Here is a 17,151-nt window from a genome sequence, read left to right as displayed (position 1 = left end):
TACAAAATGTTAATTGCATATGTGCTGCGGGTCGGACAGCCTCCATTGACTTCAATGAAGATCGTCTCCAAAAAATTTGTGGCAAAATAGAGCATCCTGCAATTTTTCCTCCGCTCGCGGGATACGCAATCCTTATCTGCAAGTGTGAGCGAAGAAACAAGTTTACATGGTTTTCAATGACCGCGGTTTGTAACGGATCCTCCGTGCGGTCACCAATCGCAGATTCCGCATTACAGCAAATTCAGGCACACACGGTTGCCGTCCGAGCTCACAGACTAAATCCGCTGCGGGCCTCCTGTATGTGGAATCCGGTCCACCGTTGTAAGCCTTAGGGCTTCCAGCAATCAGATACTTACAAGTCCGTGGACAGGCGATATGTTGATATGGTGGGACAACCACTTTGTAAATGATTGCCATAACTTACATTACAGCGGTAAACAAAAGTACTTACCTCCGGTATCCCCAGCAACCTCGCGCTTCTTCATGTCTCTGTTCTGAGTTTCGGTCTGTTTCTGCTGAATGAGAAAAAAAAAAATTGACATTTAACCTGATTGATAGTTCTAGATAGAAAAGCTTTGCACTTCGATGCACATAGTTGGAGAATAATATTCTGCAGCCGCTCATATACGGCCCGGCATTACTCCCAGCACTTACAAGTATACAGCATTTCTCCGCCTAAAACCTAAGACTCGCCAAGAAAAGTTTTGAACTGTTTAACTACCAAGGATATATTGAATATGTCAGTATATTAAACACTTGCCACAATTAAGATATAAAGGGATACAAATTACAGGGGTTGTCTGGATACACAAAACATACCTTGTTTAGCGCCCACTGTATGAAAATAAGAAAAGGCAATGTACTTACCAGCTCCCTACCACAGCCCCGCTGTGGTCCAGATGAGGTCACCAATGAGAGGCGCTTGTTGTAAGCAGTTTAGTAGTTCACAATCTTCAGCGACCCTAAGGGTGAGCCCCCTCTATGTTTTTCGGTTTTGCACTGCTTCTTTCAGTTGTGTGATATCCAGTATCCACTCTGACAGTATCGGCCATTGTGTTCTTTAGCAGCCGGGTCGTGTTTTGCCACTGATCTGTCCAAGCATTATAGATTTTTCCAGCGAGTCTACTCGCATTACGTGGCCAAACTCCATGAGTCTGAGTCTGGCCATCTTCCCTTCCAGTGATATATCGGGTCTTATACGATTCAGGACTTCTCTATTTGTTACTCTCGCCGTCCAAGGTATACGCAGCAGCTTTCGCCAGCACCCCAGCTCAAACGCATCAATCCTCCATCTATCAGCTTTCTTCGCAGTCCAGCTGTCACATCCATACATGGCTACGGGGAATACGGTGGTTTGCACTATCCTGCATCTAGTTGCTATGCCGACATCCCTACTTTTCTAGATTTTGTCCATGTTTAGCATCGCACTTCGCCCCAATGCTATCCTACAGTTTATCTCTGGCATAGATTCTCCAACCTGATCAATTTTTGAGCCAAGGAAGATGAAGTCTCGCACACATTCTATGGCTTATTGTCAATTTTGATTGGAATTTGGCCATTTTTTGCAGTTGTCATGTTTTTAGTCTTTAAATTCAGATAGAGGCCCATGTATTCACTTTCAGTTTTAATCTTATATATCAGCGGCTTCAGACCGGCTTCTGTTTCTGCAGAGTTGTGTCATCTTTATAACAGAGATTGTTGATGTTTCTTCCACCTATTGTCACCCCGATTTCCTATTTTGTCTAGGACCATTTTCCACATGATCACTTCCACAAAATGTTAAACAAAAAGGATGAGAGGATGCAGCCCTGTTGGACTCCTTGCCAATCCTAAACCAATCTGTCCCCATACTGTGTTCTCACAGTGACTTCTTGATTTATATAAAGTGATTTTATCAGCTTGACTAGATGTGCCGATACGCTCGGCTCTTGTAGGGCCTGCCATAGCTTGTCATGGTCGACGCAGTCAAAGGCTTTGATGTAGTCGATGAAGCACATGTAGATATCCTTTTTGGTATCTTCAAGCTTTTTCCATGGTCCATCCTAGTTTTGCAATATGGTCGCGGTGAGAGGCTGTAATGTCACTGACTGTTCTACTGGCATCAGCGCACAAACGCCAGGACCACAGCGGGGGTGCAGTACAGGATCATGGCACTAGGGATCAGGCAAGTACACTTCCTTTTTTTATTTCAGTACAGTGGGTGCTAAATGGTAAATCGGACAACCCCCTTAAGTCTGGCATCATAGTAACATCCAGAATCAATATTTATTGTACTTTTAGATGCAAGATTTGGAGAGCAGCATGAAAAAGCTTAACCTCCTGGTTCTGCATCTGTGTAAGGGAGGAGGATGCTGCAAGTGAGAGCAAAGCTCACAGCCTGTTACTATTATCTCTTGCACTATACAACCTCTGGTGACCCATGGGGGGGGAGGGGATGTAGGGACTTTTGTTTTCATATTAGGGCTTGCTTTCAGTTTATAACAGATCCATTAAAGGGGTTGTCCCGAGGCAGCAAGTGGGTCTATACACTTCTGCATGGCCATAATAATGCACTTTGTAATGTACATTGTGCATTAATTATGAGCCATACAGAAGTTATAAAAAGTTTTATACTTACCTGCTCCGTTGCTGGCGTCCTCGTCTCCATGGTGCCGACTAATTTTCGCCCTCCGATGGCCAAATTAGCCGCGCTTGCGCAGTCCGGGTCTTCTCCTCTTCTCTATGGGGCTCCGTGTAGCTCCGTGTAGCTCCGCCCCGTCACGTGCCGATTCCAGCCAATCAGGAGGCTGGAATCGGCAATGGACCGCACAGAAGCCCTGCGGTCCATGAAGACAGAGGATCCCGGCGGCCATCTTCAGCAGGTGAGTATGAAGACGCCGGACCGCCGGGATTCAGGTAAGCGCTGTGCGGGTGGGTTTTTTAACCCCTGCATCGGGGTTGTCTCGCGCCGAACGGGGGGGGGGGTTTAAAAAAAAAAAAAAACCCGTTTCGGCGCGGGACATCTCCTTTAAATGTTTTTTAAAAAAAGACGTTATGTCCATACAGTTTAGCCTATTGCCTCTTAATGTAGATCCAGAGGAAGGCAGATAAAAACCCCAATGAGGTGGATGCAAATTTATCTCAGTTTAGGAGGAAAAATTCCTTCCTGAAGCTGGTCATCAGAGTAATCCCCGATCACAGACCCTTCTGAAGTAATCAGTAACTATAACATGTAATATTGTTAGGCTCACACAGGCGGATTTAAATTGTGGAGTTCGCAGTCGGCACCCACGCAGACGACACACGGTAATACGCACCAATTGGGACAAACTTTCGCAGCTTTGCAGAGTGTTCCATTTTTTCGCGTGTTCCAGGCAGACAACCCCCATCAAAGTGCAATGGATACAAGTGTTCCGTCACCCATACACAATTAACATTGCATATGAGCAGCGGAAACACTCGTAACTTCTATAATAAAAAAAAAAGCCAAAATGCCGGCTGGAGCATATGGTCCACGCGGAAAAGAGCTTTCTTCCGCGCAGACGACACTCCGTGCATAGTGTGCATCTGCATGGAAAACCGTTTGTATCTGCGATCTTCCACGATCATTCGCAATTATTTTCTGTGAATGATCGCAGGTCTTTCTATGCGGAATCCAACTAGCCCATGTGAGCCCCGCCTGACACTCAAAACTCTTGTAATCTTGTGCTCACAAGGGCGCAAAAAAACCCATCACTATGTCCTCAGGCAGAGAGTTCAATTGTCTCACTGCTCTTACAGTAAAGAACCCCCTTCTATATTGCTGTATAAACCTTCTTTCCTCTAGAGGTTACTGTCACAGTCCTGGGTACAAATAGATTAAAAACATAATAAAAACATACAAAAACCAAAATGACAGATACCGTAGAAACAAGACGCACCCAAATATTGTGGAATTTCGTTTCTTTTTTCTATTTCACTCCACTTAGAATTTAAGAGTTTTTTTGTACATTAAATAGTACCATTGAAAAATACAACTCGTTACGCAAAAAACAAGCCCCCAAATATCTACAATCGATGGTTGAATAAAATACATGATTTTTTTAAAAGGGGGAAGAAAAAAAACGAAAATTGAAAAACAAAATCCAAATGGGTCCTTAAGGGGTTAAAATCTTACTTCACTGGTATCTAGTTCCTTCCAGAATCACCAATCAAATATCAGGTTACCCATCAAATTTCTTCCGAGCATACTCATCCCCAGGTAACATGCTCCACATCTGCTGGTCCGGCCCCCGAGTTTTAAGACTTTGGATCAGAGTGTATTCCCTGATCTACTTGGTAAGATACAAAAGGATCCTTGGGAAGCTTTATTCAATAAATGTATCGCAAGTATTACCCCCGATTCTCAGAGATCAATCTCCTTTTTATTCTTAGCTACTGAACTATCGTCCATTCATGGCATAAGATATTTGTAGATTTTGTGGAAATGAAATGTGAATGACCTGGTATTTATTATCAATAATGACAGACAGACAGGATGGATTTCGGAGTCTGGCCCCCTTGGAGAAAACATACCCTCCCTTCTTTGAAAAAAAGTAGACCTCCAGACTCCTTAAAACAATTTCTGTAAAACATCATCAGATAGAGCCTCTATTTCTTTCAGATGCTGTCCCCACGAGAGAAGGCCTCCCCTTTCCCCTGCCCTTCCTCCCCGTTTCCTGTCTACCCCTACTATGGTTCCACAACTAGGCCCGGCCGGGCCATCATTCTATAAGGGCGCTTTCACATCTGTATCGAAGCCTCCGGCCTGAGGTTCCATCACAGATCCGGCTCAAAGTATCAAAAGAAAAAGCACTGCAAGTCAGACAGCTGGTTGGTTGGAAAGTAGACGGATCCGATTATAGTCAATGGGGTCCAGGTGCGTTGTCTGGCTCCGCCCAGAGAAGAAACCGTTCGGCCACGGGGATTCCCCTTTCCTGCTCCCCAAACTGATGAGAAAAGCAGAACCCTGGGCGCAGATGTGAATACTTGCAATATGTGTCCCCAATGTTTTCATATGCGGTCTGGTTTGCCGAAACAGATTGTGGCAGTGATCAGGCCAAGTAATCTTGTTGTTTGCTTGGATATTACTAACATGAAGCATCTTTCATTGATGGTGGACATACATCGGGCCCACAAACAAGAGATGACAGAACAGTCAGAGTTGACCGTTTGACAACTGACTACCCTGAATATGGGTGGAGGGCATTACCCACAGATACACCCCTACGGCATGTACACTGCGCTAGATGCGTCCATGCTCAACAAGTCTATCCCCGCGGTTGAGCGATACCCGGGGAATACTCCGCAGCGATCCTAGTGTTGCGATGTGTCGTCATTAGACAGAAAGTATGATGGCGGGTTTCCAATAAAGATGTGGATTTCTAGGGTATGTTTACACGGGCAGAATATCCGCAGCAGTACTGTAACCAAAATAGCGTACCCGCAGCTAATTTCAGAAGATATAGCGCTCCCGTCACCTCCAAAGCCTTAGGCTGTTGGCGCACTCCTTCACCCGGTACCTGGCGGTCCGTACTTAGCGCCGCTGCGCAAGTGATTAAGAGATGACATTACCTGACCAGCAGCACTGTGCTCAATACCCCGGGTGAAGGAACTTTCATGTTACCTCAGAGCTATTAGGAATGAGAACCAAGCCGTGACTGTTACCAATCACAGCGCAGCTGTCATGTTACCTCAGAGCTATGAGGAATGACAGCCGAGCTGTGACTGTTACCCATAGCAGCCAATCACAGCACAGCTTTCATGTTACCGCAGAGCTATGAGGAATAAGAGCTGAGCTGTGACTGTTACCCATAGCAACCAATCACAGCACAGCTTTCATGTTACCTCAGCACTATAAGGAATGAAAGCCAAGCTATGACTGCTACCCATAGCAGCCAATCACAACGCAGCTTTCATGTTACCTCAGAGCTGTGAGGAATGAAAGCTGAGCTGTGTTACTTATGGCAACCAAAGACAGTTTTTGTTCAAGACCATTTTAGAAATCTATCACACCTCAACTTAAATGACATCACAGCGCATTTCGGAATGAGTCTGATGAAGGAAGTAACCGACAAAATCCTGGAGTCACAAACTGGTGAAAAAAACTGAGAGGAATTAATGCAAGGTTACTCTCACACAAGATGGCGCAACGTGCCTGTTATGGCAAAAATGTATGGCCGTTTAAGGACGGCTGAGTACCTGTGAGTGACGTCATATGACCCATGACATCACATGATGGAAGATTTAAATGACAGAGCCCACACAGTTTATGGATTCAGCAAAGAATTCCTACGTGACCAGGGTCAGGCAGCCTTTATTTATAGCCCCCATATATTGGGGTCTCACGACATCATTGGACGGTTCTCAATCCAACATTTGATTGGTTACTTTAGACATTATATTGCATTCATTGGATACATTCTGACTTTCTTGACATATTTCCAAGTTGTGCAGTAAAACTTTTAAAAGTTCTTATATTATCTTAACATATGTGTCCCTGCACATAACTAAAAACAGGGTCACGTGGTATATAGTGGGGACAGTAATGGATGGTCGTTAGGTTCCACCTCGGGTCAGATGTTATGCCCAGACACAAGGAAATACAAGGAAATGAAATGTAATCTCTAGTAAAGTGAGTTGCTGGAGAGGTTTTGTAAAAATGTGTTTGAGCCTGCTTTTTTGGAGTGGATGGCAGGCTTGGTAGTGGGGCTGTCCATTCCACTCCCTCCACTCCAGGTCTTAATACGGGGAGAGGCAAACTCCCCAGGTGTAGAGGTTGGGTAATTATCTAGCCCATAAAGTCTGCAAAGAGGCAGACAGAGGAGAGGCCTGATGCAGCTACATGCTGGACGCTGCTGGTCTCACGGGACGCTCTATCCCTAACCCAGGGAAGAAACTGGACTGTGTGATATAGTGTGGCTTTTTCTGCGGCTGCAGCAAGCTGCACGTTGAGACAGGGAAGAACTCTGTATAGTAAGGCCGCCTGCGGACGGGCGGAAATTCCGCTGCGGGATTTCCCGCAAAATTTTCACCCGTGGAAGCTGCCAAAGGATTGCGTTAGCAAACGCAATCTTAGGCAGATGGACGTGATTTGGTCGCACAAAATCTCTCGCGGCAAACAAATCGCGGAACGCGAGCCCCGCACAGAAATCTCACTCCCCAGCCGCCGGCTCCGGTCTGCGCAGCCGGCACATCAAACAGCCGGGGCCACGGGAGCAGGTGAGTACACGCTGCTCTCTGCAGGAGCTCGGGTCGGGTCCCGCTGCGAGAATTCTCACAGCCGGATCCAACCCGGCCGTCTGCAGGCAGCCTAAGTTCTGGATAAGCAGGATTTTGTTTGTGCCTGAAGCTAAGGTTCTGCTTTGTTTATTTTTGTGTTTTTCTAATAAGCACAGGCCAAGCCTGTATGGACCTTATCTGCTGCTGTGGTCTCTGACTGCCGCTCACACTGCAACTCCGCGCTCTACCTGAGCTGACTCTCCCACTAATTTATTTATATATATATATTACACACACACCATGACTATGTTACATTTCATTATTAGGCTGGGTTCACACAGGGCGGATTTGCCGCGGAATTTCGCCGGGGCAAGTCCGCCTGCGGCCGCTAATCTCGAGATTAGCCAGCCATGTGGACGAGATTTCTGAGACGGCCAATCCGCTGCGGTAAGCCTGGCTGAATCCGCGGCTGCGGCGACCGCAGCTTCAAAAGATGCATGTCTATTTATTGTTTACTTCGGCCGCGGGAACGCCGGCCGTAGCGTAAGAGCGAGCGGCCGAGCCGCTTCAAAGCCGCCGCGGGTTTTTCCGCAGCGGTTCTCCCGTCGGAAATCTCGCGGTTTCGGCTGCGGTCAAACCGCGGGATTTCCGATGGCAATACGCCAAGTCTGAACCCAGCCTTACAGTATACTATCGACACTGCTTATTGCTTATATATCTTGATATTCTTGGTAGAGCTTCTAAGCCAAATGTGGGCCCTTCTTGATACTCTTATCTTATCTTGACATATGTCCCTTAGTACATACAGAAATTAGATCTAGTATTTTCTACGGCGCCTGGAATGACCTTTCCCCTAGATACTCTTTATTGCGTAGTTTAAATTCAAACAATCTATATATATATATAAAGCTGAAAGCCCTCACTGACTCACTCACTCGCCAAAAGTTCTCCAACTTCCCAATGTTGTAGAAACATGAAATTTGGCAGAAGCATAGATTATCTCCAAAATAGGAAAAGTAATTGGGTCCCAACTCGATTATTCAATTCTAGCGCAAAAGAATTAGTGTCGAAATTTAACGTACATAATCTACATCTCTCAATTCTCAATGTCATAGAAACGTGAAATTTGGCACGAGCATTGATTATGTCATAAATAGGAAAAGCTAATGGGTCCCAACTCGATTATTCAATTCTATGCGCAAAAGAATTAGCGTCCAAATTTTACGTACGGAATGTAATTTTCTCACTTTCCGGTGTCATAGAAACGGGAAATTTGGCACGAGCATTGATTATGTCATAAATAGGAAAAGTTAATGGGTCCCAACTCGATTATTCAATTCTATGCGCAAAAGAATTAGCGTCCAAATTTTATGTACGTAATCTAATTCTCTCACTTCCTGATGTCATTTTATATGAAGGAAACATCGCATGGTTACCTCCACGTGGTGTTTCCTGGGTAACGCAGAGAACTATGCAAAATGGTGAACATATGTTTTTCCGGTATCTCTAAAGTAACCACGACTTCAGAAGATTTTCCGTGTGAACCCCAGATAAACACCAGTACCAAATTAACTCGGGCGAAGCCGGGTATATCAGCTAGTATATATATAAATGGTCTATAATGGAATATCTTCCTTTCAGTGCCACACATCTAACGCAAGCCTGAGGGAGACAAAGTTATTGTAGGACTGATCAATATTCAGAAAAAGTCTTCAGTCCGCACCGCTATATAAACCTCTTCGTGTGCAGACTTACTAGAACGAGCGAGTGACGTCACCACCAACTTGTTCGCATTCATGCGGCCCGTTTAGACAGGCAGATCGCCATTGGCTCATGCAAACAAGAATCGCTCGGTCCCCGAATTCGCTCATCCAGGGACTAAACGATTGCATTTCAAAAGCTGTAAAAAAGGCCTGCGTGAGAGCGGCTTTACATATTAGGATTGGTCGTCAATATCTAACCAGTGGAGGTCCACCATTCGAGACCCCCACCAATGCCAGTGGCACCTGGATGAGCGTCACAGCTGCTTCAGTCTATACCGTACTAAGCACCATCCATGGTATAGTGGTGGTACGTGGTATAGCAGCTGAACCCCATTTACCTGAATTGAGGCGAGCCGCTCTCAGGCCGTGTGACTGATGAATGCTACATCACACACCTGGGAAGAAGCAGTGGCGCTAAGTGCTGGGGCTCCTTCAGCTGATCAGCGGGGGTGTCGGGCGGTGGATCCCCACCAATGCGATATTGATGACTAGAGGTGAGCAGCACGCTCTGTAAGGTCAGTTAGTCGCGCGAGCCTCGCTCATCTTGAGTAACTGCCTTCTCCTCCGAGCGTGCTTGGGGTAAGGCAGCGGAGGGGAGCAGGGAGTGAGAGATATCTTGCCCCCCCCCCCCCTCGGAGGGGCAGTTACTCGAGATGACCTTACCGAGGGTGCTGAGGAAAGAACATCAATATGTCAGTCTGGAATAATCCCGTATTTACACCGGTGACTGCGATATCAGAACAAGAAAGTTGGACCAATATTATTCCCGTAAACCGGCGATTTTACCCACGTTTGTAAGAAAAATGGATCGCTGCACGTGATTCTCACCCGCGTGAAAATCGCATGTTATTTCACTAGGAAAAATAAATCGCACTGCCCTCACTTGACAAATCGTGTCTACCTGCGACTGCGGTACAATTATTTTTCTTTCTATAGAAAAAAAAACATGCAACATCGCCCCCAAAAATATATTACACGCTACGCTTTTTGTATCGCAGACTCTCGATCCAAGTGAGAAATCAGCCAGGTGTATAAATAAATAGGACTTGTGCCGCGTCCATCCATATTGCATATGTCCATATCACCCGCGTAAATACAGCCTAACTACCGGGACATAGTCCGCCATTTATACCACACGGCAAATATCGTTAAACGCAAAACCCACAAAACTGGTTTGTTCTTAACCCTCAAAAATGTAAAACCATATTATATACCCCAAAATGGCATCATTTAACCCTTTCTAATCCAATGTCAGGCCTGCCCCGACATCATCATTTCCCTCCACAGCGCCGATGTCGGGGCAGGCCCGACACTGCAGTGCAGGAGTGTATCTGCACCCAATCGTCAGACACATAGGGTGCAGACGCACTCCTGCACTGGTCCTTATCGAGGACCCCCGAGGAGAAGGCAAAAACCCTTTTAACCCTTTCTGCCTTCTCCTTTACAGATTACATAGCGCTCAATTAGCGCTATGTAATGCATGGAGATTCCGGACAGCGATCATGTGACCGCCAGTGTCACCTGACCCCCAGCTGTCACATGATCGCCAAGCAGGGAGGCTAAAGGGAGAATGCGGAAGTATTACGTCTGCATTCCCCCCCCCACGGTGCAGTGAGCACCTACACCCTCCTGAATTCTGTCAGATCAGGAGGGTGAAGGGATAATGTATTTTTTCTCATCCATTCTCCCCAATTTTTAAATGGAGCTGGGGAGAATGGATGAGGAAAAATAAATGGATTGGAAAGGGTTAAACAACACGCTACAACTCTAAGGCCAACGCCACAAGCGCAAAAATGTGTGTGACCGATACGGAGAGAATAGAACTCATTGATTTCCACGGGTTCATTCACATTAACGGATTTTGTGCACGGAATTCGGTCATGAAAAAAAATAAATTCTAGAATGCTTTCATTTTCTGTGTAAAGTCCGGTAAAATACGCCGATGTGCGCAAAAAAACATTGTTCATGTCGCAAAAATGCAACGCTCATGCACAAACAAACGCGCACTCACTCGTATTAAGGGGGCCTTAGGCCTCATGTCCGCTAGTGAAATTGAATTGCGGATTCTGCATGCGGATCCCGCGGGTGAAGCTTTGCCCGCAGGAAGATCATCGGCCATCTGCAGGCAATTAAATGGAATTTTCCACCTGCAAACGGCATTTTAATTGATTTGCATTTTTCACGCGCGGAAAAAAAAACGCGACATGTTCCATTTTAGTGCGGATTCCGCGAAGATCGGCCACATTGTATCAATAGGTGCAGATATCCGCATGAAAACAAATACCATTTAAAGCAAATCCATGCGGAATCTTGCAGAAATCTGCGCGGATTGTATTTTTCTAGTGGACATGAGGCCTTAGTGCTATCATCACCACCAGCACTATCTGTTATTAGACTGCATCACGCCCCTTCACATTAGTAGTAGAACTACTAGACACTGCATGCCCTACCGACTACTTGCCTGCTGTAGGATCTTACAGAAGTAGCTGGGATTTGTAGTTCCACTGTACTCAGGAAGGGCCTCCTAGGACTACAACTCCCACCCGGCTCTCACCCCCACAGTCTCGTCTCCACAGCTACGGGGTTTCCGCCAGGCTATGTCTAGAATGGAGTTGCTGCTGGTAGGAAGATATCACGTGATGGGCGGGGCCTCTGGGGTGACAGGAAGTAGCTCATAACAGGAAGTAGCAGCAGCTCAGCGCTAGAGTGTAGTCGGGGAAAAGAGGTTCTCCCTCTGTGGTCCTTAGTCTAGTGTGTTCACTACTAAGCAGGCTAGAATGGAGTGGGGTGAGGGAGGTGCAGGACGTTCTTCCTCTGCAGCCCCTGTTCTGGCCATCTCACACTAGAATGAGCTGATTTCCGTCTGCGCAGCGCTCCTCTCGACTCCCAATACTGCTGCACCCAGAGAGCGGTGCACACCGACAACTACTGAGCACCACCGCCAGTGTTATGCCACCTCCGCATCACATGACTGCCGGAAAATCTACAAATTTGCATATTTTAACAGCGTTTCCGATGTGGGCGTACTCCAGAGTTTTCCGCCAACTTTTCCACTATGGAAAATCCATGTCATTTCTGCTTCTTGTGAGCATACCCTTAGGCTGCATTCACACGAACATATATCGGGATGGAAGAGCTAGGAGCAGGAACTGAGCTCCCGCCCCCTCTCTGCCTCCTCTCCGCCCCTCTGCACTATTTGCAATGGGGAGAGGCGGGTCTAATTCTGGAAACTTAGCCCCGCCCCCGTCCCGCAGCGGTATTTCCGCCACTCAAAGACTGCATAGGATTGCGTTAACAAACGCAATCCTATGCAGACGACCGCGGTTTGGCCGCGCGAAATATCGCGCGGCAAACAAACCGCAGCATGTCCTATTTCTGTGCAGGGCTTGCCGGCTCCGGTCTGCGCATGAAAGAGCCGGGGCCGCCGGGCGTGGGTGAGTACGCGCTCGTCCCTGCAGGCGTTGGGGTCGTGTCCCGCGGCGAGAATCCTCGCCGCCGGATCCGACCCGCTCGTCTGCAGGCGGCCTTAAACTACTGCCAAGCTTCAGCTGTTTGTTGCTTCTAGCAATCAATCACAACACAGCTTTAAGTTTACTAGAGCAGCTTAAAGCAACGCACCTGGGCGGGAGAATTAAAGATGGCTGCATCTCTGCTCTGATTACCTGATGCACACTGCGTATTAGTATACATCATTATTCTAAGGCAGTACTGCCCACATGAGCAGCACTGGCCAATCAGAACAGCATGCAGTGTCTTAGACTACCGATGCATCAGGTAGTCAGAGAAGCTGTTCGGCCATCTTTGTTTCTCCGACCCTGGAGTAGACCACGAATGGTTCAAACAATCAACGGTTTGCTACAGAATTACGTAGTGTAGCTGTAGCCCTTTATTTAAAGGGTCAACCTAGCTATTACGTTCAGATGTTTTCAGAACACCGACCACCTAGAGAAGTCCCCGTAGCTTTTTTTTTTTTTTTTTTTACGCGGTTCAATTAATTTTTTTTTTTTTTTATTATTTTTTTTTTTTTAAAAAGCGACGTCTTACAACTATTCCATATAATTGATGGATTACCCATTCCCTCCTAGTCTGGAGTGGAACCAATCAATTTTGGAATACGTTATGGGTCATTGATGGTTCATTCTCTATCAGATATAACCACATAGGGATTCATCTATATCCAGTGGACTAAATCTGAAGGGACTGGACCTTCTTCTTCTGCTGAGAAAACCCTTCAGTCTTTATTGGAGTGCAACCTATAGGGATTTATTTATACCCCTGTGCACTAAACCAGGCTGGGGTAACGTGTGAAGTCTCTTAATTTTTGAACACATCACCGAGTTAGGGTGAGCACCCACTGGCGATTGCGTTTTCCGCGGGAAAAAAACGCAGCGTTTTCGCCGCGTTTCCCGTGATTTTTCCGCGCGTTTTTCGCGGCGTTTTCGCGGCTTTTCCGTTAATTTCCATTGACTTTCATGGGTGCATTAGGAGAAAAATAAGGACACATATGCAACTGACAGTTCCTATGTTAAAAACGCAAACGCAATGCAAAAAAAACGCCAGTGGACAGGAACACATGTTATCTCTATGCCTGTGCAGGAAAAACGCAAAACGCAGGTAAAAAAACGCCAGTGGGTGCTCGCCCTTAACCCCTTAATTGGAGTGCTACGGGGACTTCTCTAGGTGGTCGGTGTTCTGAAAACATCTGAACGTAATAGCTAGGTTGACCCTTTAAGTAAACGGCTACAGCTACACTACGTAATTCTGTAGCAAACCGTTGATTGTTTGAACCATTCGTGGTCTACTCCTTTTAAAGCTCTGGACAAGAATCCATAGCTTTAAATCTTCTTTCCCGGAATACGGTCATTCCGTTCTATATACTAATTCTGGGAACCCTGTCAAAGGAGTATTTTCTTTTAGTTCTATGTGTGTCTTTTTTGAGACTTGTTCATCAAGTTCTTTTTTTATAAATATTCAATAAAAGTTATGTTTTAGTTTTGAACCCTACAGTGACAAATTCAATTGACCATCTGGTGTTCACCCTGCTCCAGTGATTTTTTGCTCCAACCCTGGAGGGTCACTGTTTTTACACATTTTCAATATCGTATAATCTAAAATATGGTAAAATAAGATGCTTTTTGATTCAGTGTGTTGGATCTGGAATGCCTCCGAAAAACGGAAACCATTCGGACAAGAGCAGCAGAAAGCAAAGGAAGTGAAATTACTGCAAGTGAGAGAAACAAGTGAACAACATGACCAACAACTTAAAGGGGTTGTCCTGCGAAACAAAGTGGGGGTATACACCTCTGTATGGCCATAATAATGCACTTTGTAATGTACATTGTGCATTAATTATGAGCCATACAAAAGTTATTCACTTACCTGTTCCGTTGCTGGCGTCCCCGTCTCCATGGTGCCGTCTAATTTCAGCGTCTAATCGCCCGATTAGACGCGCTTGCGCAGTCCGGTCTTCTCCCTTCTGAATGGGGCCACTCGTGCCGGAGAGCGGCTCCTCGTAGCTCCGCCCCGTCACGTGTGCCGATTCCAGCCAATCAGGAGGCTGGAATCAGCAATGGACCGCAAAGAGCCCACGGTGCACCATGGGAGAAGACCCGCGGTGCACCGTGGGTGAAGATCCCGGCGGCCATCTTACTTAGGTAAGTAAGAAGTTGCCGGAGCACGGGGATTCGGGTAAGTACTGGACGTTTTTTTTTTTTAATTCCTGCATCGGGTTTGTCTCGCGCCAAACGGGGGGGGCTATTGAAAAAAAAAAAACTCGTTTCGGCGCGGGACAACCCCTTTAAGGCTGGGCTCCCACTTGGCGGAATTGCCGTCGAGGGTCCACACGGAAATTCTGCCTGTGTTTTTAAAACCGAGACTAAGCAGCAAAGTGGCCGAAATTTGCAAAAATCTTGTTCAGACGGTGCCAACAGTCCGCTGCGCACAAGTCGTGCGGAAACTGACAATTCAAATCCGCACGTGTCAACTGTATCCCCCCCTACCCTGCCAACTCTCTTTGGGGAGATATTACCACAGCGGAAAACAAGCTGAAAAGCTGCTTCAAAACCCGTGCCAAATTGCATAGGCTTTGAAGTAGCCTTTCTGCTGCGGAAATCTCATAGAATGTCCGTACGGACATTCCACAAGATCTCCATCCCATGTGAACCCAGCCTGAGAATAAGTGGGAAAGAGCCAGGACATCGAGGGCTGCAGAGACCCTGAAACAGCATCAGAAACAGCATGAGAAAGTCAGAGCCAAAACATTTGGGGCGGCCGAGCATTCCAATTTGTTGCTACAAGGTTTTCAACATGATCCTCACTATAGTCAACATCTGAATGTTACTATTGGACAAACGGACCAAATATGTAGTTACTGTCCCACCACCGGGACAATGGGTATATAAGCTAGTATAAGTCATTTGATGCTGAAATACTGGAGTATGGGGCTGTGTTTTTACCTCTACTGTCCATTGTGCAAAATCTAATTCCATAATAGAAAAAATCTCCCATAAGTAAAAAAAGCGAAAAATACAAATTTTTGAAAGATTTGCTTACATTTAATAGCAATTATCAGCTAATTTGGTCCCAAACAACATCCACAACAGAGGCAGACCATCTGAGTTGATGCAGCGTGAGAAATAAGTCACAACATTTTTAAAATTGTTAAATTTAAAATTTTAACAAGAAATAATTACACATTTTTTAGTTAAACCATAGTATTAGTAATATTCTGACAAGAATGAAACATAACTAATGAAGAACATAGAACAAAACGTGTAAAAGACTTATCATTGCCTTTACTCATTAGGGTGTCATAATGAAGTATGGCTGGTCCAGTACGAGGGAAAGGGCCTCCACTCTTCAGAGCAGATGAAGGATAACTTACTAAATGGTGAACACACTTCTACAACCTAGGATTTCATTAATCCAATGCATCTAAAATACAGAATGAAGCAATTCTACAAATATTCCTGTTTACCAATCTCTTACTGTTTGTATACAGCTCCTGTGCAGTTCTATGTGTCTCTATGGTTGCAGCAAATATACACACAAGTCACAGCAACACCACGTAATAAGAAGTACTCTCCAAGATACGTACTTGTCTTGCAAGCCCCAATCCGGACCCGGACACCTGGGATCCGCTATTCCAAATTCCAAACATCCACCAGGAGAGGCAGCAAGTAAATGGGATCCTTCATCCAGAAAGCATACAGAGTCGGGTTAAAATAACCTCCCAATCTTTATTGTTAAAAGACTGGCATTCTACAGCGAGAAAAACGTCATCCGCACCCAGACAACCACTTAAACACCTTAACACTATAGGATGTAAACTTATGTCCTGGCTGGGAAGTAGTTAACACACCAGGACGTAAGTTTATCTCCTAGGAATGGAATGGGCTCAAAAGCTGAGCCCACACTATCCGCAGTGGGAGTCACAACTGGCCTCCCACTGCAACAGCTGAAATTGGTGAGAACACCGATCCACCCTTCTTATACCCCTTACATTCCACAATTGATCCTGATCGTGGCATGTAAAAGGGTTCGCAAAGGGAAGGCGCTTCTTCTGTGACATCATCGGCCCTTCGCTTTGTAATCATGGAGGGCCAATGATCGCTATTATTAGTGATTCTACATTGCAGTACAGACGTACTGCAATGTATTATCATAGCGATCATAAGTCCACAGGGACATAAAAAATGTTAAAAAAAAAGTTTTAAAAATAAACACAGAAAAAATAGTACCGTATATTCCGGCATATAAGACGAGCTTTTAACCCCGAAAAATCTGCTCTGCAGTCGGGGGTCGTCTTATACGCCGGGTATACAAAAAAAAGGGTGTCCAAAAAAAAAAAGCAGTACTCACCTGCCACTGCGTTCTGTGGCGCTGCTGCAGGCCATCGCTCCCTCCTCCAGAAAGCTAATGCTGTGATTGGCTGACGCTGCCTGAGTTAGCCAATCACAACCATTCAATGATGTCATTGAATGGCTGTGATTGGCTAACGCAGCGCCGGCTTTCATTGGCTGTCGCTGCCTGAGTTAGCCAATCACAGCATTAGCTTTCTAGAGCCGGGGATTTCAAGCCCCTCATCCAGAAAGCAATGCTCTGTCGGTGACGAGGAGGGAGCGACAGCCTGCCCATAGAACGCCGCGGGAAGTGAGTACTGTTTTTTTTT

The 17,151-nt window shown here is 45.9% G+C and overlaps 1 protein-coding gene across 14 annotated transcripts in view; it reads right to left on the bottom strand.

Moving 5' to 3' along the window:
• Positions 1–11,903, bottom strand: part of LOC136612724 (uncharacterized) — a 91,291-nt gene extending 79,388 nt beyond the window's left edge. For 2 of the 14 annotated variants that reach the window (XM_066593331.1, XM_066593333.1), the window contains exons 1-2: positions 11,443–11,861; positions 452–515 (exon numbers count right to left, since the gene is read on the bottom strand). In XM_066593331.1, coding sequence (XP_066449428.1) covers positions 452–485 — 34 coding nt within the window. In that variant the 5' untranslated portion in view covers positions 486–515; positions 11,443–11,861. Of the gene's footprint in view, positions 1–451; positions 516–6,012; positions 6,086–11,442 lie in introns of those variants that run through there. The other 12 variants (XM_066593336.1, XM_066593337.1, XM_066593330.1 and 9 more) reach the window with 12 other exon arrangements.
• Positions 11,904–17,151: the final 5,248 nt, after the last annotated feature.

Source organism: Eleutherodactylus coqui, chromosome 2 (assembly GCF_035609145.1).
Source record: "Eleutherodactylus coqui strain aEleCoq1 chromosome 2, aEleCoq1.hap1, whole genome shotgun sequence".
NCBI classification, from domain to species: domain Eukaryota; kingdom Metazoa; phylum Chordata; class Amphibia; order Anura; family Eleutherodactylidae; genus Eleutherodactylus; species Eleutherodactylus coqui.
The sequence above is the reverse complement of the archived record's forward strand: the minus strand, read 5'-3'. Positions and strand labels throughout refer to the sequence as shown.